At 41.8% G+C, this 27707-nt stretch overlaps 1 protein-coding gene across 1 annotated transcript in view; it reads left to right on the top strand.

Moving 5' to 3' along the window:
• Positions 1-27707, top strand: part of MTHFD1 (methylenetetrahydrofolate dehydrogenase, cyclohydrolase and formyltetrahydrofolate synthetase 1) — a 51483-nt gene that overhangs the window by 415 nt on the left and 23361 nt on the right. Inside the window, exons 2-11 of the mRNA XM_036434297.2 lie at positions 8364-8448; positions 15919-15978; positions 16455-16508; positions 17600-17736; positions 17857-17957; positions 19627-19763; positions 21235-21346; positions 26241-26368; positions 26827-26924; positions 27096-27269. Coding sequence (XP_036290190.1) covers positions 8364-8448; positions 15919-15978; positions 16455-16508; positions 17600-17736; positions 17857-17957; positions 19627-19763; positions 21235-21346; positions 26241-26368; positions 26827-26924; positions 27096-27269 — 1086 coding nt within the window. The remainder of the gene's footprint in view (positions 1-8363; positions 8449-15918; positions 15979-16454; positions 16509-17599; positions 17737-17856; positions 17958-19626; positions 19764-21234; positions 21347-26240; positions 26369-26826; positions 26925-27095; positions 27270-27707) is intronic.

The raw sequence follows: 27707 nt of genomic DNA, 5'->3' as shown, positions 1-27707 counted from the left end.
CTTACCTGGCCAGCCCCGCGCCCAAAGGTGCAGCTGCTGGCAACTTTACCGTACTTCCCGCAGCACCACAGTCAGAACTCAGATATCCAGTTTACCTCCTTCTCCTATAATTTGGAGGTAACATAGGGTCTCTTTACCCACTACACCAGAGTCATCATTTGCTGAGGGGCTCAATTTTTAAAAATATTTTTAAAAAATTAATTTCAGAGAGGAAGGGGGAGAAAGAGAGAAACATCAATGATGAGAGAGAATCATTGATCGGCTGCCTCCTGCACCCTGAGGATCGAGCCCACAACCCAGGCGTGTACCCTGAGGGGGAATTTAACCTTGACCTCCTGGTTCATAGGTCGAGCAACTGAGCCATGCATGCCTGCCGGGCAGGGGCTTAATTTCCCCTTCAATTTAATGCACCACTGTCAGCCATCTCCGTGTCCTGGTCCTTGAGTTATATTCTAGTTTGGCTCTTGAATTTTGACAATATTCCATATTCCATTTGACTTCTTCCTGTGTTACCCCTACTGGAATACCTAGTGGATATGATTGCCAGACTTACTCCCAGGAAGTAATACCCCTCTACTTTTTGTTTAGGAGGTGACTAGTGGGGAAAGATGAGACTAGAAGAGAGAAAGACATACAGGGTGTTGCAAAAATAGGTTTACAGTAGTTCCAATGGAAAATAATACAATAGTAATGCAAGAATAACCAGTTTGACGTAGTCACAACTGTAAACCTATTTTTGCCACATTCTCTTGCAGGTTGCACTTTTTAAAAAATATATATATATTGTTGATTTTTTTTTGATTTTTTTTTTTACAGAGGGGAAGAGAGAGGGATAGAGAGTTAGAAACATCGATGAGAGAGAAACAACCATCAGCTGCCTCCTGCACACCCCCTACTGGTGCATGCCCTTGACCAGAACTGAATTTGGGACCCTTCAGCCAAACTGGTTAGGGCAGCAGGTTGGTCTTGAGACCTTGAACCTCACCAGTTATTTTGTAACTGCTGTAGTTGGCAACAGTAACACCTATGAACTCCTAACTTTGTGAGTAGAGATTTTTGAGTGAATTACAGAGTCGTTGGTGGTGAAACCCACCTTGAAGCAAAGTGATTGTTTCCTGGAGAAAGAAAGTGAAGTGTAAATTAAATTGTGGCGACTCCCCCTGATGATGAGAAACCCCAGGCTTTTAGACTAGAAATCACAATACTTTTATCAGATTGCTTTTCATCATGTGGTTTGTTGAATTGCATTGTTTCTGTTTGACCTTCATTTGTTGTTTGTTTATATTTGAATCTACTCCCTTTACCTGTGACTTTTTCGTGATGAAAGCTAGAAAGACTGGTTTGTGGAGGTAATTTAGGTTTGCTTCCTGGCAGGCTGAGAATAGGTGCTCACTGGATATGTTTTGAGTGAAGAGCAAATTAAGTATGTTTGTAAGCTCCATAAAGGCAAACACATGCATTGTTTTGTTTATGTCTATATCTATAAACACCTATGAACCTTCATTTAGAACAAACTAGTTTTGTGGCTTTAAGCAAATTAGCTTACCTCACCGTGCCAAAATTTCCTCAAATGTAAAGTAAACATAGTATCAAGGACACTGAGGTGTTTGGAGAATTAAACAAGTTATTAACTAAAGACCATTTAGAATTGCACAAAGTAAGTGTTCAGTACACATGAGCAGTGTTAATAATTAGTAATTACTTTTGACCTTGGAACACGGACTTGAACTGTGCAGGTCCATTTTCATACAGATTTTTTTTAAAATAAAGATATAGTCAGCTATCCATATTCCCTGGGTTTCACATCCCTGAATTCAATCAACCACAGATTGAAAACAGTATTTTCAATCTGCAGTTGGAAATCGCAGATTCGGAGGGCCAATACTATGCATTCTTCTAGGCTATTTTATATAAGGGACTTGAGCATCCTCAGATTTTGAAAGCCTCCTGGGGAGGAAGGGGTCCTAGAACCCATTCCCCCCAGATACTGAGAGACTACTGTCAGTATTAAGTTTTGGGGGAATAAAAAATTATACTCAGATTTTTGACAGTGTGGGGCAGTGCTCCAAATCCTTGTGGTTCAAGTATACACGGATGACTGATTCATTATCTTTTAAATATATTTCTTTATTGATTTCAGAGAAGAATAGAGAGTAAAATCAATGATGAGAGGAAATCATTGATCAGCTGCCTCCTGCACGCCCCCTACTGGGGATGGAGCCTGAAACCCAGGCATGTGCCCTTGGCCGAAATCGACCCTTCAGTCCATAGGCTGACGCTCTATCCACTGAGCCAAGCCGGCCAGGGCTCATTATCTTTTAGACAACTGCCTTAAGATCTATTTCAATGGCTCTCAACATTAGCTACACATTAAAATCGCAGGGAGCTATTTTTTTGTTAATTCTTTTTATTTAAATGTGAATATGTATTATAAGTGCACCTATCATAAGTGTGCAGCTCCATGAATTTTTCACAACTGAATTTACCTGAGTAACTAGCACCCAGATGAGAAGTATCATTGATATTCCTCTCATTCTCATCCAGTCACCACCCCACAAAGGTCATCTCTCAGTGCCTGAGAGAAACACCATCCTGTCCTCTAACACTGACTTTTAGTGTCACCTGCTTTTGAACTTGATATAAATGATATCATACAGGATAAAGTCTTCTGTGCGGCTTCTTCTGATCAATGAGATGATTCTACATTGCATGTAGTTGTAGTTCACTTACTCTATTGTATTCTACTATATGAGTATGAGTATGCCACTATTTTATTTATCCATGGACATTTGGGCTCCTGGTTTTTGGCAGATATGAACGAATAGTGCTGCTATGAGCATTCTTTTCTGTGTCTTTTGGTGGAACATAAAATACATTTCTGAAGGTTATTTATCTAAGAGTAGAATGGCAGAGTAATAGGACATATAAAGTGTGATCAGCTTTAGTAGAAATTGCCAATCTTTTTCAGTGTGGTTTTACTAACTTACGCTTATAAGGAGCTTTTGAAAAAAGTATCAATGTTTGGTACTCACACCAGACTGACCTAATTGGAATTGCTATCAGTAAGCTATTGGACTCAGTATTCAAACAATCTTTTAAAATCTCCTGCACCTTGAAGGTTGAGAAACACTTAACAGCCTTAAGTCCAGTGCTCGTCATTGAAGAACAGTATGGCAGTAATGTGGCCACAAGGATTGAAAGTGTTTTTTCTGGAGAAGACTGTTTTGGGTATTGAAAGGCTCTTCCCCAGCATGCTCAGAGTTAACATAGCTAACCTGTACAGTGCCCAGGGTTGAGCAATCAGTTAGTTCCTGCTAACACTGTTCACAAAGGATCATTGAGACTAAGGCCTCTTTGTGCTTGCAGATTTTCCTCTCACACACTTTTAAAATGGCTTTCAGACAGACACTGCCACACGTTGGCACCTCGACTTTCATGGAGAGTTTGACTCTAGGAGCTGGTAGTGCTCACAGTTGCTCACAGAGGGTGAGCTCTGCAAGGAGGGGCAGCCTGCCTGGCTCCCCAGTGGTGCAGTCCCAGCGCCTTGTGCTGAAGCTGACCCTTGGGGAAACCTGAGCAAGAATGTGGTTCTTGCCGAAACCGGTTTGGCTCAGTGGATAGAGCGTCGGCCTGCGGATTGAAAGATCCCGGGTTCGATTCCAGTCAAGGGCATGAACTTGGTTGCGGGCACATCCCTGGTGGGGGGTGTGCAAGAGGCAGCTGATTGGTGATTCTCTCTCATCAATGTTTCTGACTCTCTATCCCTCTCTCTTTCTCTCTGTAAAAAATCAATAAAATATATATATTTTTTAAAAAAGAATCACTTGAGGATAACTCTAAGCTTCAGTGTTTGTTGACTCAGGCAGCTTCATTTTCATGTAGCTGTCTTCTCCATGTAGCTAAATATCCTTTACTGCCTTCTTTGTCTACCTGTAGCTTCTGTTGAGATGTCTTTATGTTAGGTCATATTTTAGGAATACTTTTTTCTCAGTCCTAAAGTTCTAAAATTAGAAAATGAGCCATCATCTTAAACAGAATGAATTGGATTTGTAATGGACTTTTTCAGGAACAATTGTACAAGACTTTGGGCAAAAGATAACAGGGTGACTGTTTAGGAGTGTTAGGGGTCCTCTGACTAGGATTCTAAGGAGGTAATATGATTCCTTACAGATGTGCATCTTTGACTTCTATTATCTAGGCTCTTTTGTAACTGTTTGGGAAATGTTAACTTGGAGGAAACTGACAGTAACAGACTCTTGTCCTTACAGATTCAAACACATATTAACAGGTTGAGATAAATGATTCCCACTTTGATGTTTGCCCCTTAGAAAGGAAAGATAACGCCCAAATTGTGTTTTATGGTCCAGTAGCAGGGCCTCTCACCCTTGGGCGCTATTAACATTTGAGCTAGAAAATTCTTTGTTGCAGGGGGGGATCTCCTGTACCATGTAAGGTATCTAGTTGCATCCCTGGCATCTACCCACTAGATGCCAGTAGTAACTTTGTTAAAGCTTCATCGGTGTCTGTTCAGACTAATTGGCTGTGATGACTATTTTACTAGTATCTATTGTCATGGCTTGAGAAATTTTAATCGTTTACTGCTACTTTGTCTTACTACATTCGTTGACGTTGACGCTCGACGCTCGGGTATTTTCTCCAACATCAAGACTGAGATATTTCTTCCCTTAGATTTTAGAAGCTGTTGATGGAGGAGGATGGTGTAACTTTGGCATGAGTCGTTCTATTTGGGGATCAGGGATATTTCTCCAAATGCCTATTTCTGCTTCACTTTGTCCCCAGACCTTGTAGCTCATGGCCATGGTAAAAATGGGCATCGGCAACTCAAGGAAGTTTCTGTTAACTTAGGTTTCAGTGGATACCATTTAAAGTTCCTGGAAGTAATGAGCTATAAAAATTAAGGCACTTTCCACCATTGAATTCATCACCACTCTGGGACCCTAAAGTAAAGACACAGGGAGAAGGAGTGTTGACTTCCCTCTCCAGAGTCCTCTTTTTTCGTTTCTTAATTTCAGCCATACTTGGCACTTGGCTTTCTTTATTTCACTTTTCATTTCAGGGTTCTTCAGTTAGTGGCCTACCCAGAAAATTAAAGCAGGGAAAATATTTTTAAGGGACTTATGGAGACCCAATTGCTACTGTCTTTTTTTGTCTTTTTCCTCACCAGAGCTGAAAACTTTCTACTTGTTGCTTTAGTGTTTGGAGCTATTCACTTATTGCTGGTTGTGGTTTATGTGTATTTTTAAAATGTCTCTTATTGCTTTTCTGATCATGTTTCATAACAAGGCCTAAATGTTAGCTTTTAAATAAATCTTTCTAGTGGGGAGAATATCCCTGCTAATACAATTTCAAAAACAATCCTGCTTTTTAAAAAAAACATATATTTTTATTGACTTCAGATAGGAAGGGAAAGGGACAGAGAGATACCATGTTTCCCCGAAAATAAGACCTAGCGCATGGAAAGCTAAGACATCCCCTGAAAATAAGACCTAGCGCAACTTTGGGAGAAAAAATTAATATAAGACACTGTCTTATTTTCAGGGAAACAGGGTAGAAACGTCAGTGATGAGAAGGAACCAATGATCAACTGACTCCTGTATACCCTCCGTTGGGGACTGAGCCCGCAACCCAAGCATGTGCCCTTGACCGGAATTGAATCCGGGCTCTATCCACTGAGCCAAACCAGCTAGAGCAACAGTTCTGCTTCTTAGGAAGTTTCAGGAAGTCATTGTAACTGATCTGAAGCCATAATATTTTTTAGGGGGAAAAAAATTGCAAACTGAGACCCACTTAAATGGTAGAATAGAAAATACAGAACATTTTGTTCTTTGTTCTTAACATTCTGGGCTGACACATTTCCCACTTATACCACCTTGTAGAACTGGATTCCCATTGCTTGCTCCTGCTGGGAAAAGTATTATTTTTAGTTTTCTCTAGACTTCCTTTTTCAGATCTCAGTGCTCACTTATTCTAGAATCCTTATGAGATTTGGTAAATAAATGCACCGTATCGGTATGAAATCTGCTCTGTGCCTTAAAATGTTTGTGATTGTCGGTCTTTCCAGATCATTTCACAACCCCAAAACCTCAGAGTCATCTATAGCTCTGGTCTTTTCTCTGTGCTTCATATTAATATGTCTAAAATCCAACCACTTCTTCCCAGCCTAACATTGATACCATATTCCAAGCCAGGCCTGGATTTTTGTAATTGCAATAACATCATCTTGCTGGTGTCCCTGATTCTCACCTTTCTCCCTAACGTCTGCAGAATAATTATTCATCAGCTAGAATAAGCCTTTTTTTAAATGTAAGTGCAGAGACAGTGGTGGAGGTGGGGGGAGGGAAGCCCGCTGGAAGTCTTGCAGGAATATTCCTGCAACAGGTGCCTAGTAAAATATATATATATTTTAAAAATAGTCTGCCTCATCTGGTTACTGCTTCTTCCCCTTGGACTTCATTATGCCACTCAAGACCCAAGGAAAGCTCATTAACTGCTTAGAGCCTCTGTCTATACTTGAGAAGGAGAATAAGAAAGTTTCTCTTCCCTTGCCCATCTCACAAGGTTATTGAGAGCCTCAGATATGTTCATCTGTTTTCACTGTTGGTTCTTGTTACTGTTTACATGGTGCTAGGGATTCTCCTCCTCCCCAACGGGTTTATTTGGGTCAGGGAAGGGTTAAGGAGAACCAGTAGAAATGGTTGCCAGGCGCTTTGTATTAATGTATAATGGTTGGAGGGAAAAGAGAGTGGAGTCTGGAAACTTGGTGCCTGGGAGGGGCCTTCTGCAGCTACCCTGGTGCCAGGTCTGATTGCCATGCAGGGGAAGCAGCTGAGGCTGGGATTGCAGGAGGTTCAGTGGCAGCCTGGGGGAAACCTGGCAGCTCCACTATTTCCTTTTTGTGTGTCACAGCAGAATTTTGGTCAAATCCCAGAAAAAGAAAATCCTGGGGTCTATTACATAAATCTTCTTTTGAACTCTATTACAATATAGGATGTTGACTTGAAAAAAAGTCACTTATCAGAAATAAAATTTTGAAGTCTTAGATATGACTTCTTGTATCATCCAATGTTAATATTTACCCAGCTAATACAAATAATCTATTTCTTGTGATCCCTATGCCCTTTCATGCCAGTTGTTAGTAAAGTGTGGAGAATTGGAGAAGGAGGAGTGACCAAGTGAGAATGAGGGAAGTGATGCTTGCAAATGTCCATGTATTTACAGTATTTGCACACAGTGGGTCAAATATGGTTAAAATGAAGGAAAGCAAGTGAAAAACTAACCCTTCAACAGAGACAGATCTTGTTTCATGTTCATGACTGTGTCCTAACTGGGCAAGGACTATTTAGACTATTTATGGATGTAATTGAGTGTACTTGATCTCCTCTTTGTTGTATTGTTGAGAAGTTGTATAAGCTAATTTATCATTGTTTCAGAACAGGTTATACTTTCAACCTTGTGTTAAATTCTTTTGTAAGGAAAATTCTTTTGTGAATAAGAGTAGAATTTTTAAAATTTTTTATTGATAGAGAGGAACATTGATTTGTTGTTCCACTTATTTATGCATGCATTGGTTGAACCTTGCATGTGCCCTTGGCGTATTGGGATGATGCTCTAACCAACTGAGCTACCCAGCCAATGCTAGAATATAATTTGTAAAGTCAGCGTTATGTGGATACCCTGTGATTATTGTACTATGGTAGGTTGAGCAGGTGTGAGCCCAAGTTTCTTCCTGCAAAATTTTTTCATATATCATTGATGACTAGAAACAATGAAGAAATATGAGGATTAGCAGCCTTCCAGAAGTGTTGGGCCAAGTTTTCATTTGTTCACTGTGTGATCTTGAATGTCATCAACTATTATGTTTTAAACTGTCCCCATACTACATGGCCCAGTTAGTATCAGTACCTGGAGTTAGAAAAGATCCATGTCACCCTAGCTGGTTGCTCAGTGGTTAGAGTGTCAGCAAGCAGACTGAAGGGTCTGGATTCGACTGCAGTCAAGTTCACATACATTGGCTTCAGGCTCAATTCCTGGCCCTGGTCGGGCCTATGCAGGAAGCAACCAACTGGTGTGTCTCTCACATCCATGTTTCTCTCTGTCTCTTTCCATCTCTTCCACTCTCTAAAAATCAATGGGAAAAAATATCCTCAGTTGAGGGCTAACAAAAAAAGAAGAAAAGACCCATGTCTATTTGAAGCCTGGAAAATGGATGGGCAATATATAGTACACATTATACCAGATAATGACTGTTCTGTTTTAATTTAAAAGAGAAATACATATAATTGTCCACATAATTTTTTGTGCTTGAAACATTGCGTTAACTCCAACCTTTCCTTTTTCTCTAGGCAAATAAGGGAGCAACTGAAGAAGCAGGTCACTCGGATGAAGGAGCAAGTCCCTGGTTTCACACCAGGCCTGGCGATACTGCAGGTATTATGGTAGTGCATGTCTACTAATACCCTCCTTACTCAGGCTCTCAGGAGCACTTAAGCCAACAAGAACTTCAGTCTCTCCCCATTTTTTATTTATTTGGGGGGAGGGGGGAGTGGCTTCTGTGAAACCTTAGACCTTTGCAGTTTTCCTTGCAGGTTCCTCTTCAGCTCAACTTCTAAATGTTGGCATACCCCGGCCCTCTGCTTTTCTCTGTGGGCACTCTTCCCCTAGTTCAGTGTCCTTAGGATCCCTTTATGTTTTGAAAAATTGAAGACCTTTAGGAACTTTTTTTTAAAGGAGCTTTTCTTTTATATTGATTTATCCATTGATATTTACTGTATTAGAAATTAAAAATGAGAGGCTTAGAAAATATTTACACATGTAAAAATGCCCCATAGGAAGATCATTATATGTTAGCATAAGTAACATTTTAATGAGAAAACTTGCAGAAAACAAAATTTAGTGAGAAGAGGGGCAGTATTTTACATTTTTGCAAAGCCTTTTACAGTCTGGCCTAATGGAAGACAGTGGAATTCCCATCGCATCTGCATTCAGTCTCTTGCTATATGCTAGTGTGATTGAAATGTATGAAAAGAAAAGCTGGCCTTATACAGTCATGAAAGGGAAGGCTTTTGAAAATAGTCTTTCCAGATAATTGTGAATTCACCAGGGACTGAATAAGCAAAGTTTTTAAAGGTTAGTTACAATGTGTAATCTGAAACTTATCTTTGAACTTTCATACTTGGTTGCATTGAGATCTGTGTTGCAGTTTGAAAGAAAATGTACCCCATGCATAGTTTTGTTATGTCCTTCATTCCTCATTTGGAAAACAATAGTTCACCAGCTTATCAGATCTTCCAAATGTTAACAACACATTTCATGATCTGGTATAAAAAAATCATGATCATAAATATCACCAACAAACTCATCAGAAAGGACTTTTAAGTATTGAGAAGTCGTCAAGCTCACAGGAGTGGATAAAAAAATTTCGATTTTTGCTTGAAAACTCAAATTTTATCATTGGCCAACAAATACAGTTTGTTATTTTCCTTGAAGTAGCAGGCTAACTTTGTCCACTGTTGAGAAAATATTGCCAAATATTCAAAGCTGAATAATACTGTCTGTCAGTTCCTCTTCCAGTTAAGATGGTGTTCCATTTAAAAATGCAGCTGGCTCAGCTTCAGTGCCTTTCCTGCCGTCAGCCAGTGTACTTTGGTATGCAGCGAAGCGTGCGATGAGTGTTTCCAGTTCCCTACACAGAGTATTAAAAAGGTCCGTTCTCAGGGGTCCAGGTTTAATATAATTGCTTCACCCGGGCACCTGTAAGTGGAACTGGCATCTGTTTTTCCTGAGCATGTATGGCAGTGAAGGGTACCCTCATGGAGAGTATAGTTTGGTACCATTGTCATGATGTCAGCAGCCATCTTACTCATTTGCCACTACTTGTGCAGCCTCACTGTAAATGTCAATACAGTTTGGGGGGAAAAGCAAGTGACAGTGTAGTGTCGTTATGAAAATAACTTGGCACTCACCAGGTCTTCTGAAAGGGCCTTGGGATTGTCACAGGAATGTGTGGACCATTGCCCCAGGCCAGCGCTTTCCAAACCTTTTGCACCCCATGGCAAACAAAGTAATCACTAAAATCCTGTGGCACGCCAAAAATTGTATTTTTTGTTGACCTGACAAAAAAAGAAAAAAGATATAACTTTAACTCATTCACACCAGACAGCTATTGTTGTGTTGGCTGTTGGTTTTTGTTGGTTTTGGGCAATCTAAGAGAAAGGAGGTCAGTGCCTTTGACTAAATAGTCAGGAATTGCATGTTTTAAAAATTAACTGCGACACAGGTTGAATATCAGCTGAGGGCCAGTAACTTACACACCCTGGATCTCTTCTGAGTGCTGGACTCTGGCTGTCTGGGACATCCCTTATTTCCCTTCCTTCTCATCTTTTTTGCTTGTTTCTCATCTCTCTGAGGAATTGAGATCTGTTTCTTCCTCATCTCATCTAGAACATTTGAATACCTCAAGGCATAGCCCTCAACCACGTTTTCATCTTGTTCTTTCTCTGAGGGAGCTCACTCAGTCTCACGGTTACATGGGAGAGTACATCCTAATTTAGGCCTCTGTCCACATTTTCTTCCCTCAGCTCCAGATTCACCCAGTAGGAGGCCTTTAATACATATTTGTTACATAGACAAATGTACAAAGAATGTTTTGAAGGGTTGATTTAGGTGACAGGAAACTGATAGCTTTCATTTGAAATTCCCTTCAGAAATAGCTGCTTCCAGGTAACTCAGTTGGTTAGAGCATCGTTCTGATATGCCAAGGTTGAGGGTTTGATCCCCAGTCAGGGCACATAACAAGAATCAATCAATGAATGCTTAAATAAATGGAACAACGAATTGATCTCTCTCTCTCCTCTCTCTCTCTCTCTCTCTCTCTCTCTCTCTCTCTCTCTCTCTCTCTCTCTCTCTCTCTCAAAAATATCAATTAAGCCCAGCCAGCGTGGCTCAGTGGTTGAGCATTGACCTCTGAACGAGGAGATCACAGTTGGATTCTTGGTCAAGGCACATTCCTGAGTTGCAGGCTCGACCCCAGTGTGGGGCATACAGGAGGCAGCCGATCTGTGATTCTCTCTCATCTTTGATGTTTCTATCTTCCTCTCCATCTTCCTTCCTCTCTGAAATAAAAATATATTTTATAAAATAAAATAAAAATATTTTTTTGAAAAACCTGCTTCATCACTTCACATTTCTTTCTGTATGTATGTCTCCACTTACATTACTTAATCCCTTGCTAAGTTTCTGTCCAATGTTCATCAAGAATTTCAGAGTGAATAGTACTTAAATATTTCCCCCATTTCTGTTAATTGTCTTAAGAGGCCTTAGCTGAGAAGAAAAACAGAAGGCCTGTTCTGCCTGGTGTGTTCTCTCCTGTGGTGGATTTTTTTTTTTTTTTCAAATTACTAAGAATTAAAGGTATATGTTGTGGGTGTACACTCGGTACACGTGGGGGATCAGATTATTTCTTGGCTCATGCTTGTGAGTTGTTTGTTTTAGAAAGAGTAAATGTCAAACTAGAAATCTGTTTCTTTACCCCTTTCCTTTAGCAATATTGGTTTTTCCCCTCCTGTTTTAAAGATTGGTTTATAAACTCATACTTTAAATTTATTGATTGCAAGTGTTTTTGTTTACACGAATAGTTTTCTACAGCTTTGTCTTCTATGTCCTCACCAGTAAAACAGTGGTAGAGTATTTTAATCTTGCACTTTAGCACCAGAGTCAGCATCTTTCCATGATGCAAGGCTTACACAAACTATGTTGTAATTGTTAACCTTAAATAGCCAATATTTCTCTAGCAAAATGGGTTTATTCAGAACAACAAACAGTTGTAATTCAGGAAATGTGGTCTAAAGGTACAAGTCCAGAAAAACAAAGGAGAGCAGAAGCTCTTTTGGGGACTTGGGAGGGGCTGCTGTAAAGGGAGAATCCACTGGAGGAGACTGGGGCCTGTGACTTTTCACTGGCTGAGCTGCGGCAGTCTCCCATTGGCTGAGCTGTTAAGGCGGAAACCTTTCTTCCTGCTGAGGTGGTCAAGTGGTATCACTTCCCATGAGAAGTGGAAGGTCCATCTCTTCCTGCTGGGGTCAGTTGTGTGCTTTAAGTGATGCGTGTGAGCGTTCTCTCTTCCAGCCTCCACTTTCAGTGAGGTTTCTGTTTATTTTTACATAATCACATCTTGACCTCTCATTTTTCCCCCCATCCTGGTGACCTGGCACCACCATCTTCCCACACCTGCAAACCAGAAACCTGAGATCACCTATAGGTCTCTCTCACTCTCCACACATTCCCTTTAGGATTATGGTGCTATTGAGCCTGCCTCTCCTAAGCTCTTGGAAGCTGTTCCTCGTTTTGATTTGTGCCTCTCCACCCCCTGGGGCCACTGCAGTCTGGCGCTTACAGGTTTTAAGCGTCTGATCTGGATGGTTCCAGTCCTTTGCTGCCCTTGTCAAAATGCAAACCTGATCACTACCCATCCATCCACACCCACTCCCATCCCTCCAGAAGGAGAGACAGTACTGCTTTTATAGTGTCTGCTGACATTCAGTGATTTGTGTATTCTGGCACTAGCCCTGCAGGTTGGGCACTGCCTCCTTATCGTCACAGTAACTGATGCCAGGGATCTTGGGAAGTTTTTCTGAAGCCACGGTCTGCAAGGGACCGAGTTTGGGATGTGAACCCAGATCTCCAAAAGCAATTTGCTTTCCCCCTTTGCTTTTCTAATTTCTCAGCATTGCAGTCAAGAATAGTCATGATCTGGCTGGGGTATATATACCTAAAAGTTGAAATTTTAAAAAAACATAATGGACTGTTAACTTCCCAAATAACTGAATATTTAAAAGGAATTAAGACTTGACTTTTCATTCTCAGAGATACAAAGGAGGCTGTATTTCCATTCCCTTAGCATATAAAATACTCTAATCTATAATAATAAAAGCATAATATGCTAATTAGACCGGAAGGCCAAACGACTTTCCGGGAAAAGCCTGGGCTGAAGGGCTGAGCCCCTTGCACGAATTTCTTGCGTCGGGCCTCTAGTCATTAATACTATAAAAATGGACACTTGCTTCTTACCAGGACTATTCAGGGTGCTTTGCTCATGGCAACTTATTCAGTCCTCACAAAGGATACGGACAAAACAATAAAATTAATAAACTCACCTGACCTGAATATCTCTTGAAGCAGAAAGAAAAATTAGTGAGCAGACTGGTACCCAAGTTATTTTATGTTATAAAATAGGAGCCCAAGTCCAAATGCTGTTCAGGTGTAAAGTGTTAAAAAAAAAGAAGCAAAATGTGTGACAATATATGGCCTGAAAACCCCAAAATATATACCGTCTGGCTTCTTATAGAAACAGTTTGCAGACTCCTGTTGTTTAAAAAAAAATGTTCCTAACTTTTTCTGTACAAGGATTTTTTTTTCAATAATGTAGTTCACCTCCTTTTGGAAAGAAATTAGCATTCTGTGATTTTCTTGATAAACTAATAGATTTAAGATTTGTTCTGGGGAACCAGTCTTCCACCCACCCACTTGATTGACAGTCACGAATCTACTGTTCTTCATAAACCTTCTTTTTGCATCAAGACTAGGATGATTGTACAGCCATTTTCCTCTGTAGAATGCCTGTCCTGAGAGTGAGTCTTTGAATTGGCTGCTAAGAGGTCTTTTGGTTTGCATTGGGATTATAATGAAACTTTGACATATGCTCATAACTGTAAGCTTTCTTTTTTAAATGAGTGGCAGTTTTGCACTAGCTTGGTTGGCTCAGTGGGTAGAGCGTCAGCCTGTGGACTGAAGGATCGTGGGTTTGATTCCAGTTAAGGGCATACATCTGGGTTACAGGCTTGATCCCCAGTAGGGGTGTGCAGGAGGCAGCCCATCAATAATTCTCTCTCATCAGTGAGGTTCCTCGGTCTCCCTCTCCCTTTCTCTCTGAAATCAGTAAAAATAAAATTTTAAAAATAAAATAAAATGGAGGTTTAGAAAAATTCTTTCTGAGATGTTCAGACAGAAATGAGTTCCTATAAAGGAACAACAGCAAAAGTCACTACGTCTCTGAAGGAAAATGATGTGACAGCAAATTCAGCCAAGTGGATCCTTCAAGTGCAAAGATATCAAAAGGTATTTTCAGATACAGAGAGACTCGGAGAAATGCCTACATACCTTTTATGGAGAAGTGACTTACAGTTGCATGTCAGCTACCTGGGAGATAAGTGAAAGTAAATTGCAGTAGAGAGAAATTATAATTTTTAAAGGACGGGCAGAGGGTGATAAAACCATTTAAACTCAGAGGTAAGTCTAAATAATGAATTGTAGTTATAAATATTAATGAAAATTTTAAAAATACTCTGTATTTAGAAAGATCTTTCCTACTTTGATCTAAAAGTCAGTGCATTAAATCTGATAACTCAATCAATGAAGGTTGAATGCGAGGGGTAAAGAATGTATAGAAAATAGCCAAAGAAAAAATATATGAGGCACTAAAATTCTAGGGAAGCCCCCACAGGAAGCAGCTTACATTCAAATGAGCCACTAAAAAAAAAAAATCACATTTCCGCAACAGACTTACCTTTTAAGAGAAGAAATTCAAAGTGGCATTGGCAAACAGATATGTGCAAAGGACAGCACAAGCTAAGAGTGGGGCAATGATCTGTGGGCCTGGGGGAGCTTCCCACAGTAGCATCAACATGACAGGGACTGGAAATACACTGTTACTAAGGCCAGCTTCTTTCTCTGCGGTCGTCCTGTTAAAAGGAGCCTTGTGTTGTTACCGAGAGCCGGAGTGAACCAGGCAGTGCTCAGAGAGCTTGGAGTCACACTTTATTTACCACGATGGGCTTAGAGAAAATGAATTCAAATTCTAAGCAAAGCTACAAGTAGAATTTCCCCTTTTATTAAGGAGCCAGCCCTATGTGTGCTTAGTGGTTATCTTGCTGCTGGCCTTTAAAACAACACAGTTCTATCCAATTAAAAAATGCACCTGGCATGGCATTGAGAGTATGGGCATATCTAGTCTCTGGCCTACAAGGTCAGACAGCTAAGTTTATCTTCCTCATTATTCAAGCAGGCTAGAAAGCAAAGTTATTATTTTTTTAGAATAAGAGGCTGTCTAAAAAAATAGAGAATTCCAAACAGTAGTTTTACAAAATAGGGGTTATCCTTCTCAGCGCTGATATTGATGGACCTACCATTTTTCCCTCTACAATTTTGACAGAAGCCAAATTCATAGCATTTCACCCAGAGAGTCTATTTCAACCTTGAAAAGGACAACTGTCAACCACTGGAACATGTAAAAATATTTGTAAAACAAAATTTTACAGATAAGTGGTTACAGTGAAAAACTATAAATATGATGGTGATAAAGTAAATAGAAGGAACATACTGAGACCTCGCACAGTGGTTCAAAGGACTTGGCTTCTTTGTCTTGGGGCCAGCAGCCTGCCCTTTACCTCTCGCTCAGGTGTCTGCTCTGAGTCCACCCTAGCTAGTTTTTCTTTGGTGTGGGCATGGGAGCTCTCCACTGCCCCTGGTGGTGAGGGAGAGGAAGCAGGTGTGCCCTCTGGGTGTTCCTGTGTCAGCTGTGTTGTTTCTCCTCCTGATGACAGTCCCCCAGCCCCATCTCTCTCAATGTCAGCAGAAATTCCTCGTTTTCGGCAGGCCTGCAGCACCTGGCCTAATTTCCAAGGTAGATCCAGGCACCCCTGCTTTTTCTTTTCCTCTTTCAGTGGGAATCAGGTGAGCCTTGTTAGGGGAGGGGTCCCTCATCCCACCTGTGTTCACATCTCCATCCCACCCTGACACTCTCCTGATTCTCCTATTGAAGTTCTCTGCAACAAGAGTCAAGGAAGCTTTTCTGTACACCTTGACTTTCCAGATCATCTGATTTGCCTGTATTTATTATTCCAGGTTGGCAACAGAGATGATTCCAATCTTTATATAAACGTGAAGCTGAAGGCTGCAGAAGAGGTAAAGCGAGAACAGCAGTGTTGTCATCCCCACCCCACCCCTGCCCGCCACCCTTGCCCTCTATTCCACTCCCCATAAAAATGTTTTTCACCCACAGTGGACTTCCGTTTATCTATGTTGTAAGTCAGAAATGGGTGATTTAGAGCTACAGCCTCTGGTTCAGCCATGGAATGTTTTCTAATCAATGATCTGCCTACTTCCCAACGAGCAGGAACAGTGGGCTTCCCAACGAGCAGGAACAGTGGGCTTCCCAACGAGCAGGAACAGTGGGCTTCCCAACGAGCAGGAACAGTGGGCACGAAATTGCTTATGTGCAGTGATGACAATTAAATTAATGATGAGCGGGTCAAAACGGGAGACTTCACCCTGAAGTGATTAAAACACCGCATGGTTTGTTTTAGTCACATCTGTAAAAGAAACGGGCCCCTGTCTCAGTTCTCTCGCTGAACACCTGTTTTAAATGTTCGTTTTCGCAGATTGGGATCAAAGCCACTCACATTAAGTTACCAAGATCGGCCACAGAAGCTGAGGTGAGCTTTTAGGACCTGAGTGTTAAGAGGGCAGCTGAAGGCTTTCATCTCTGGTTTTGGTTTAATAGGACTTTAGGGACTGATATATTCAGCATACAGAAGACCTCCAGGTAATTCTTTCTTCACAGACCCTGCCTCCAGGAGATCTTTGAAAATACCTATGGAGTAAATGGTGCAGTGATAGGGTGTGAATGTTTGATACTCAGAGTATGATTGCAGCAACATTTGTTTCCAAATCATACCTGCCGTGTTGATTAAAAAATGACCCCTTGCCTGTAGTTATATGCATCTTAAAAACCAAATGTGTATTTATTTCATTTATATGATGCTCAAGATTAGGCAGAATACCCCAGCCGGTGTGGATCAGTGGTTGAGCATTGACCTATGAACCAGGAAGTCATGGTTTAATTCCCTGGTAAGGGCACATGCCTGGGTTCCTGGCTTGATCCCCAGTGGGGGACATGCAGGAGGCAACCGATCAATGATTCTCATCATTGATGTTTCTATTTCTCTCTTCCTCTCCCTCCCTGAAATCAATAAAAGTATTTTTATTTTTAAAGAATAGAATAAATAAATGATTACGGTAAAATCAGAAATGTGGTTGCTTGTATCAATAGATAGTGGGTTAACTGAAGGGGCAGGAGAGAACTCTCTGAAGTCATGGAAATGTTCTGCCTCTGCAGTGTCCAATAGGGTAGCCACCAGCCCCATGTGGCCATTTAATTAAAATGAAAGAAAATTTAAAAATTCAGTTCTTTCAGTTGTATGAGCCACATTTCAAGTATTCCGTAACCACTATTGTATTGTAAATTGTAAAATATAGAACATTTCTATTATCCCTGAAAACTTGATGTAGACCATGGTGACTGGGTATTATTGTTGAAGTTTGTAGTTCGTTGATGGAATTCTTACCAGACCCCTGGTGATTATATTCTGAGGTAAAGTAGAATTCTCTTACGATTCAAGAGGAGGTGCATTTTGAGATGATTACAGTTAAACTCTTAGGGGACAACCTTCCTTTTGACTTGGAAAGTATTTCTCCACCCTGCATTTCTATGTGACATACCAATTGTGTGTGGTATTATTTTTAGGTATTAAAGTACATTACATCTTTGAATGAAGACCGCACCATACATGGGTTCATAGTGCAGCTGCCTTTAGATTCAGAGAATCCCATTAACACTGAAGCAGTGGTCAATGCTATTGTTCCTGAAAAGGATGTAGATGGGTGAGTGTGGCTTAACTCTCTACATCACATTGTAGGAGCCCAAATATAAAATTATTTGCATCTAAAGAGTAAAAACACCTAAATTCCTTTATCTCCCCTTCATTGCTTACATTGTTTTAGATTGACTAACATCAGCGCTGGAAAGCTTGCTAGAGGTGACCTAAATGACTGCTTCATCCCTTGTACACCTAAAGGATGCTTGGAACTCATCAAAGAAACAGGTAAAAACCAAAAGCAAAGCCCCATGTCTTAGAGCTTGGTCCTGACATGCACAGGTACAGAGGAGGTTCATTGTGGGCCCTACATAAATGGACTTGATTGGCACGAGGACCTATTGTATCTACTAGGGCCTTTACCTAAGTTCTCAACAAGCCTATGAAATAGGTGCTGTCATTCAAAAGCTGAGAAAACAGGCTCGGAAAGATTGAGTAATTTGTCCAAGAGGCAGCAGATCCAAGTTCAAAGCAATTAAGCCTATATGGTAGTTAGAATTAAGATAGTATGTAGGGGTGCAATGTAAAAAGTCCCCACCTCCCCAGTGGGCACCTAGACAGATGTCTGGAAACCCATCTCTGAACAATTGGCTGTATTACCTCATCACCTAATCAGCATCTCAGTATTTTTATTTTATCACAAATCCTTTAGCAGAGCTTATTTTTTAGAAGGAAGTGTGTCCTGTGTAGAGGAAGTGGATCAGAAGTTTGAAGTGGAAAATGTTGACCTATGTACAAGAAAATTTTCTGTGGTCAGTGAGAAAAGACTCTAAGCCTTGTGACAGCTATCACTGTTCAGTCCCACAACTAAGTTTATATTAACAGCCTGTTTAGCAGTTTGTTGCAACTTGATAAAAACAAATTCCATGAGCCACAGCAGCTACAGGTGTCCACTTCATCTAATGGCTAGTGAAGCTGCCATTAATTCAAACACTTCAGACTTTGAGGGCTTTACTTCTAGATGTTTGTGGTGTTATGTAGAAGCTTACTTTTTTGGATAAAATTAATGTTTTGCAAGAAGCACGATTTAAGCACCAACTGCCTTAACCACTTCAGCCACAGCTTAGGTAGGGGAGCTCAGGTAGTCTTCGATACTTTATTTCTGCTCTTTTTCTAGCTCATTCTCAGACTCCGTTTGGTGGCCCCAAGTAGCTCCAGCCTTGTTCCATCCTTGTGCCTAACAGTCATGGGATTGGATCTCATTGGCTGGGGGATGAAATACAGTCACTTGCCCCTGTTGGGTGCTCGCCCAGACCACATTTCTATTAGGTAGAGTATGTCAGTTGAGAAAAGGACCTTGGTACAGTGCCAGAAGAATGGATGCTGAATAGGCAAAAGGAAAGCTTTCTACCACAGTTAAATTGCCGCTTTTCACTTTCCAGCAAATAACCCTATGGATCAGGCCCTAAGCCAAAAGAAAGCTCGACGAGGAACTGCATAAATAAGCTTACCCAAGGTGGAAAGAATCACCAATAAGTATTAATCTAATTTCCCTCACTTCCCCCCACCCTATTTGTCATCCCTATTTTTTCCATGGAATTGAGTCTGATGTCTTCTTCCATATGGCTGTTTATTAGCTGAATGTCATGGTTTCCTTTTATTTTTTCTTTAAGTGTAGGTTTTCTTCCCACTCTCCAGTGACTGAATGAATGTATCTTGGCTTAAGCTGCTGTCAAAAACCCACAGCAAGAAAGACACATGTACAGAATCAATTTGTAGCTAAAACCCTAGAGTTGAGAATATTATTTCCTAAGAAAGTGTGTTTTTGGAAGATTCCTTGTTGGCGCTCTCAGTCTGTTTTTGTGCACTTGTTCTGAATTTTCCCACACAGGCGACACACGAAGGAGGGCAGCCCCCCCCCCCCCAGTTCTCTGATGCACGCTCGCTTTTCTTGCAGGGATGCAGATTGCCGGAAGGCACGCTGTGGTGATCGGGCGCAGCAAAATAGTCGGTGCCCCCATGCATGACTTGCTTCTGTGGAACCACGCCACAGTGACCACCTGCCACTCCAAGACTGCCAATCTAGACAAGGAGGTAGGAGGTCCAGCATGGAGTGGGAGGTGGCGGGGGGGGTGGGGGGTGGTGAGGGGGCATGTTATCACTTAATGGGAATAACATTTAAGTGCCAGAAACTGTTGTGTACTTTAATTCGTTATCTCATTTATCCTAACAAGTCTGTGATTCTTCTATAACAATTCTATGATTCTTGTTTCATTTTGTAAGATGAAAAAAACGAATTCACGCCAAAACCGGTTTGGCTCAATGGATAGAGCGTCGGCTTGGGGACTGAAGGGACCCGGGTTTGATTCCGGTCAAGGGCATGTACCGTATTTTTCGGACCATAAGACGCTCCGGACCATAAGACGCACCAGTTTTTAGAGAAGGGAAATGAAGAAAAAAAGATTCTGAAACAAATAGTGTCCTAAAATATTTTATGTGCATTAAAACCCAACATCACAGTCATAAACACATGTAATCAACCCTGTAAAGTAAACAGCAGCATTTAGAACCATTTTAGAGCCGGGCAAGCACACAGAGACCACACAGAGCCGGGCAAGTAAAAAAACTTTTTTTTAAAAGTATATGTGTAGGCTATATTTGGACCATAAGACGCAGGGACTTTTTCCCCCCACTTCTGGGGGGAAAAAAGTGCGTCTTATGGTCCGAAAAATACGGTACCTTGGTTGCGGGCATATCCCCAGTAGGGGGTGTGCAAGAGGCAGCTGATCGATGACTCTCTCTCATTGATGTTTCTAACTCTCTATCTCTCTCCCTTCCTCTCTGTACAAAGTCAATAAAATATATTAAAAAAAAACAAAACGAATTCACATGGAGCACTTGCCCAAGGTTACACAGGTTTTGTTCTGACTGTATTCTTTCTGTACCAGTCTCCTCTATGGTAGATGGGGATTGGCAGAATAAGAAGTGGGATGGACTCCCAAAGTGATAAGAAGGATGGCCTCGGAGATAAAGGTGCTTTGGGGGGAAATGTGTGGACAGAGGTTCTATGACATCTGTCACAGCTTGTTCTTGACTCCTGCTTCAGATTTCTGAGCCCAGGGATTCTCATATGTACACATCCTGTTCACAGTGCAGTCTCTTTTTTTTAATTTTTTTATTTTTCACAGTGCAGTCTCTTAAATGCTGAGAGAGCAGGAGAGAGGCCCAGCACGTGCTTTTATAATTGTCGCCACGCAGCATCCTGCGGGAGGTGGAAGTTCCCGCATTTCACAGGGAGCAGTCTTTTGGATGTTTTTCATTCAGGACATCATCCGAGGCCTGTGGCTCCTTTGGGTTCTTATCAATTTCCCCACTTGGTAAAATACCTTGTGAAAGGGGAGCTTTTGGCATGTATAGGAATGAGTAAAGCATCCAGAGCGCTGTCAGTGAGTGGCCTGCAGAAAATAGTGGATGATGGTGAAAATCTCCTGCAGGGATGAAAGGAATGTCTTAATTTTTTTATATTTCGCGTTTAGTTTCTGAAGTCAGAATCGTCTTTCCTTAGGTAAATAAAGGTGACATCCTGGTGGTTGCCGTGGGTCAGCCTGAAATGGTGAAAGGGGAGTGGATCAAGCCCGGGGCAGTAGTCATCGACTGTGGAATCAACTACATCCCCGGTGAGTGTTGCTGGGGGAGGAAGTGGGCCCAGGGAATGGCTGGGCTGAGGAAGATGTCTGGGCCATCAGGTGAAGCCTGAGTGAGATGAAGCCTGAGTGAGAATCCCGGATCCTGTTTTAGGCTGAAGTGCTGAGGTTCAGTGTGATTGACCTGCCCGTGGGTGCTTGCCATCCATCGGTAGATGGGACTTCGCTATTGGCAGGCAGGCAGCCAGCTCGACGGCACAACCCATGATTTTAGCCACTGCTGTGCAGCTCCCGAGATGACTTTGTCCAGGGAGAGAACTGGAGAGGGACAAGAGGGGAGGTCTCACTCTATATACAGGTTACTCTTGCAGCAATGGGTGGATGGATTTAAAATTCAGTGTCATCTTTGCAAAGTGCTGTGAGACTTCAGGAGAGGGGCTCCTTCTGCCAGGAGTCCTCTAGCGAGCTTTCCATGAAAAAGGCGTTTGACCTCCTTTTTCTAGGAAGAGAGGGTAAACCCTTATAGCCACCCCCACAGCTGTACTTGGCATCCTTCTCCCTAATTCATGCCTCACCCCTGTTTTCGTTTATGTTGTCACCATTCTTCCTTCCCATGGGTCTGGAGCCTTTTCGTTTCCCTCCCAATTATTCCCCTTATTGGATTTATTTTTAAATATTAGATTTTCCCCTTCTCCCCTCTGTCCTCAGAGTCACCGTTGAGGGTAACCCTCTCAACTTGGGTGGACTGCTGGAATTTCTTGCTGGCCTGATGCCCATTCAGACCCATCTGTGCTTTTGCCATATTCACCTTGACACGGGCCCATGAGCCTCCTGTCCATGTCGCCTGTCAGACTCCTTGACCCGTACTAGTCGCAGCCGCCTCTGCGGCCTCCTCTCACATCGCTTTGTGGAAACCTGCCTTACGTTGTTGTAAACGGACCGCATGCCCGTCCGCACATGCCTTGTCCTTTACAGCATCTGCAGTGGAGCAGGCTGTTCTTTCTTCATGGAGTCTTCAGACATAAAATTTGAAAGTGCAATACCGTGTGTACCTGCATACATACCTCATAGATTCAAGAAGGAACAATCTTTAATCGAGAGACTGTTTCTCTGCAGCAGGCACCACCTCAGGCCTTGGGCTACACAAAACAGCTGTGATCTTCACTTTCAACCAACTTCCTCCCCACCTCGTCTCTGTCTGAAATGCCCCTTCTTCCTTCCAAGCCTTGCCTGATTTCCCTTCAACAAGGGATGGTGTCCTCTTTTGACAATCCTCTCTGTCCTTCCTCCCGTCCTGCATTCCCTTCCTCCTCATAAGACTTGTGCTTCTTTTATCATATGTGTCTCATACGTGGTGCCCTGTGGGCTCCTCCACAAGTCAGTCAGCTTCTCCGGGGCAGGGGTCTCTGCGGTGCCCTGTCCAGCGTATGCCTTCTAACTGCTTGTACACTATTGTGTCTGTTGAATTGTTGAAGGGAGTTATAGCAAGGATAATCATTTCTCTCCCTTGCCATCTCAAGTTTGAAATACAGACACTAAGCTGCCAGGAATATTAGTCACTGTCAAGCCTTCGCTGTTTTTAACCTGCCTCCCACTCTCCCTACCATGCTTTTAAGACAGTAGCTCATAACTGAGCACTAATTTTCTTGTAGCATAATTATCTAATGAGTGATCTAGAAAGTACTTACCTGCAACTCCTCACGTTGAGCATTTGCGACACGACATTCACACTCATTCTCTTAAAAACCTTGCATCTTCTGTGTCATATTTCTGCGTTGGGCATTTTTTTGGGGGGTGGGGGGGAGGGAGGCGTGGGGGAGACTGGATTTGAGGGATATGAAGAAACCTCTGGGTGGGGATCTTAAGTCTTGTAGATAAGTAAGAAATTTGCAGGTAAGTATGAAACGTGATTTAAACATGAAACTTAACTTCCTGCTCACCTTTATTCCTCACGTAGATGGTAAAATGTGAATAAAATCAATGCACTGTCTTTACTGATCCTATAGGTGAATAAATATCAGTAAGGCGGGATTTTAATGTTCCCACAAGCTGGCAGAATAATGGAGTTGCAGACCATGGGTCTTCATTTTAAAAGCATAGCCGGGCCACTTCTTGGTTCATATTTTGATTATTTAAATCATTTATGTGGATAACATTATAAGTCACTTGCCAAATAAGAATGAATTAAGGCCCTGACCAGTTTGGGTCAGTGGATAGAGCGCCAACCTGCGGACTGAAGGGTCCCAGGTTCGATTCCAGTCAAGGGCATGTGGTTATGTAGGGGGTGTTTAAAAGTCAGCTGATCGATGTTTCTAACTCTCTATCCCTCTCCCTTCCTCTCTGTAAATAAGTAAATAAATAAAATAAAATAAAATAAAAAAAGAATGAATTAAGGTGTGTGTTCCCCCTACCCTCCAAAAAAGAGGAATATTTTTAAAGTTTAAAGTGCAGAGCAGAAAGAATTGGCCAGAGAAACACATCAAAGTGTTCTTCCTTCTTGGCTTAGTAAAGATAATTTGAGAAGGACTAGATTAATCATAGGTTTTATTTGGAGGAATTATAAAAAGAGGGAACAGATTCCCCACCCTGACCCAGTCCAATCTGAACTCACCCAGCACAGTGGCTTCTATACTGGACTCTATGATTGGAGGTCCCCAAATTAAATGTGAAGGAGTCAAGTCTCAGCTGGATCTTCAGTTGAATTTTGCATCTATAATTCCCAATGAAAGAGAAGGTCTAGGCTCCGGGGTATTTAATTAACCTTGGTTACTAAATACATTCACTCACTTAGATTGAGAAGTGGTTGCTTTTTCCACCGACCACATCAGACTATCCACGAAATACTATACAGACATCAAAGAGTACTCAAGTTAACCCTGTTTGGATAACTATGTAGCAAAACTGAGCTCTTCCAGTACAGCATTTGGTAGTGCAGTACATGATATGTCTTCTATATATTGAGAAACATGAAGAAAGTGACTCACATTGATAATAATTAATAATAATTAATAGAAAGAGTTGTTGGGGTTTGAAGCTAACGTCAGCATTAGGCTATTGAAGCCTGCACAAAGGACACAACCTTGACAATATTTGGTTGGCCTTTTGAAACCACATTAGTGGTTATGAGAGGAAATGTTCTGCCAGAGCTGCTGCTTTATAGTCTTCTAGAAACTGTCTGAAGAGTTTTTATTTATCAGCTCCTTATAGTACATATGGAAATCTCTTATGTGGCTAAGATGGGAAGAGAAACTCTTAGGTTTGCGGAATGCTTTTTTAATTTCAAGACTATGCACATTTTTCACTTGATTCTCAGCAAGCTTGTGAAGTATGTAGCATTATCCTTCCTTGCATCTTTGGACTTCTGATCAGTAAGGAGCCCACAGGGTTGAGGACTAGCAGTTAGTGGAAGAGCCGATCCCACAGCCTAGGTCTCGGGATTCTGGCCTTTTGGCTGTACAGGTAAGCCCTCCAATAGTATGGTCTGTAGGTTCTTGGGAACTGTGATTTTAAGTGAAGCACTGTGTAACGAAACCAGTTTTACCATAGGCTAATGGATACAAATAAGAGTTAAGTTTCTGTTGCGGATTTTTGGCCCACCTAACTTCTAAATAAAGACTGAAACACTTCTAATATTAAACATCGAGATAAATGTGAGCTATGCATACATTTAAGAAAGACGAATGAAAACAAGAAAGATCATTTTTTTCCAGCCCACTTCTTCCAGTTCAGGGTCACGGGTGGCTGGAGCCTAAGCCATACAGCTCAGGGTGCACGGAGAGAACCAGCCCTGGACAGGACCCCTCCCATCGCTGGGCACCTCACCCTCGCTCAGTGGGGCAAGTCCTTTCCTCATTGACGTTGAATGAAATGACATTATTTGAGGACCTGCTGTTCTCTGAAACATCCTTGCTCATTGTGGTGATCTGATCAAAAAGGGGTCGTGAAAGGACTACGCTCCTACCAGAACTTGCCTGGGAGCCTCAGCGCTGGGGGGCCCGGCCCTGTCCGCCAGCCCCTCCCCAAGTCACTGCAGCCAAGTTGGGGTGCTTTCTGTATGCGAACAATGATGTATCACTGGGCTTTATTCCCTTGAATAGCTAGCTATTCTTTGCTGGTAAGAATTGTAGTTATTCTTGTATCCTTTTAAGGGAAGTGTAATTATATTTGCCTCTTGCATACATTTAAGTAGCTGCTCATCTTTGGAATTGGATGTTGAATTGTTCCTCCATCTCTTGCATGGAGCTTACAAAATGCTGACAGTTGCTGTAGAAACGGTATCTGGCAGCTGTGGCATAGTTGGAGGTTTGTGCACCCAAAAGATTCCTCTGTAGGCCTTGGCAAATTAACATTTTAAAAGGAAAGAGCTCATTATAAATTGGATAGTTGGCTCTAAGAGTAAAAAACAGTTGGTGTTTTATTTGTCACCTGACAGACTACAAAAGGATTCTCTTGGTTCTGAAAAACCATTTATGTATCCTGTGAATTTTTGCAGATAAAGTAAGTTTTTTCCCTAGGAAATAGCAAACACCCTGCCATCCCATAGCTTTTAGGTAAAGATGGGACTACACACCCTAAACTTTACTTTGTTTTTGAAACAAGCGGTCCTTGTTGATCACTTAATTTAGAAATTAAGGATTACGGCCGGGACCGGTTTGGCTCAATGGATGGAGTGTCGGCTTGGGGACTGAAGGGTCCCGGGCTCGATTCCGGTCAAGGGCATGTACCTTGGTTGTGGGCATATCCCCAGTAGGGGGTGTGCAGGGGGCGGATGATCGATGACTCTCTCTCATTGATGTTTCGAACTCTATCTCTCTCCCTTCCACTCTGTACAAAAAAAATCAATAAAATATATTAAAAAAAAAAAAAGAAATTAAGGATTACGATGGTGACACTTTGCCTGGATGTTTCTCCTCCCCCCCATGACCAGATAATACAAAGCAGAGTGGGAGAAAACTTGTGGGCGATGTGGCATTCAGTGAGGCCAAGGAGAGGGCAAGTTTCATCACTCCTGTTCCTGGCGGCGTCGGGCCCATGACAGTGGCAATGCTAATGCAGGTGCGTTTGGACAAAGGTTTCTGTAATAGTTCTAGGACACGGGTAGCATTCAAGTTACCACTCTTCTTTCCAAGTAGAAATATCATAAAACCTGCTCCGAAGCTAAGGAAGGATATGAATCTGTGGAAGAAAAAAAAGGGGGGAATGGAAGAACAGAGCAATAGAATCGGTCTTCTGAGTAGAGGAACGTAGGGAAGGCACAGTTCTTTACTGTGGGATAACTTAAGAAAAAGAAAGTGCAAACACTGACTTTGCTAAGTAGGGTTTGGCTTTCTCGCCCTTTTTAACACACACCAGCGGATTTGGAAAGAGGCAAGCAGCCCAGAATGTGAATAGACTGACCATGAAGGTGTTCATTTTGATTGCACTTGAGTTATCCAGAATTAAGAGGTGGAAATCACCTCTCTTAGGTTCCATTTATATTTTGGGTTTTTTTGTGTGTGTGTTTTTTTTTTAAGAGCACAGTAGAGAGTGCAAAGCGTTTTCTGGAGAAATCTAAGTCAGGAAAGTGGCTGATTGAGCATAACACGCTTAACCTCAAGACACCTGTTCCAAGGTAAAAATGAAATTTTACAGTTTTAAAACTTTGTGGGTTGTTGATTTGTAGCCATGGCTATGCGTATCTCCCTTCTGAAAGTGCCATCCGTGGTTGGGGTGGGTCATTAGTAGGCTGGGGTTAATTCCTTCCATGAATAAAGATGGATTGACTTCCTATATTTCTTTTAAGTGACATTGACATATCCCGATCCTGCAAGCCAAAGCTCATCAGTAAGCTGGCTCGAGAGGTTGGTCTGTTCTCCCAGGAGGTGGAATTGTACGGTGAAACCAAGGCCAAAGTCCTGCTGTCGGTGCTGGACCGCCTGAGGCATCAGCCCGATGGCAAATACGTGGTGGTGACTGGGTGCGACTTTTATTCATTTGCCAATCAAATTTTAATGTTAATCCTGATTATTATTACCAGGGGTTGTGTTTGCACTTAGCATGTATGTGTGGAAGTTCCTTTACTTTGGTCTTAGCATTTTCACGGGAGTTTTTATCTAACTTGGATCCTTACAGCTACCCTGTGAGGTCAGAGTAGATTATAACCTTCAGAGATGAGAAAGTTTTGTTAAAAGAATTGGATCTTCAAACCCGGTCTTTATATGGAATTGCTTTTTCTTATCCCCAAATTCATTAATTTGTTAGCTCTGTTGAGCATTCATTTTTATTGCTTGGCTGAGTTGCATATAAAAGCTAATTTTTGAAACTTAGGTTGAGGAATTTAAATCAGAGTAGTGTCTTTCTACAAGGTAACGTGTATTTCTCCTTACAGTGAGAACAGCTAAAGCACAGCAGTGTT

Source organism: Pipistrellus kuhlii, unplaced genomic scaffold (assembly GCF_014108245.1).
Source record: "Pipistrellus kuhlii isolate mPipKuh1 unplaced genomic scaffold, mPipKuh1.p scaffold_m20_p_1, whole genome shotgun sequence".
Lineage (NCBI taxonomy): Eukaryota > Metazoa > Chordata > Mammalia > Chiroptera > Vespertilionidae > Pipistrellus > Pipistrellus kuhlii.
The sequence above is the reverse complement of the archived record's forward strand: the minus strand, read 5'-3'. Positions and strand labels throughout refer to the sequence as shown.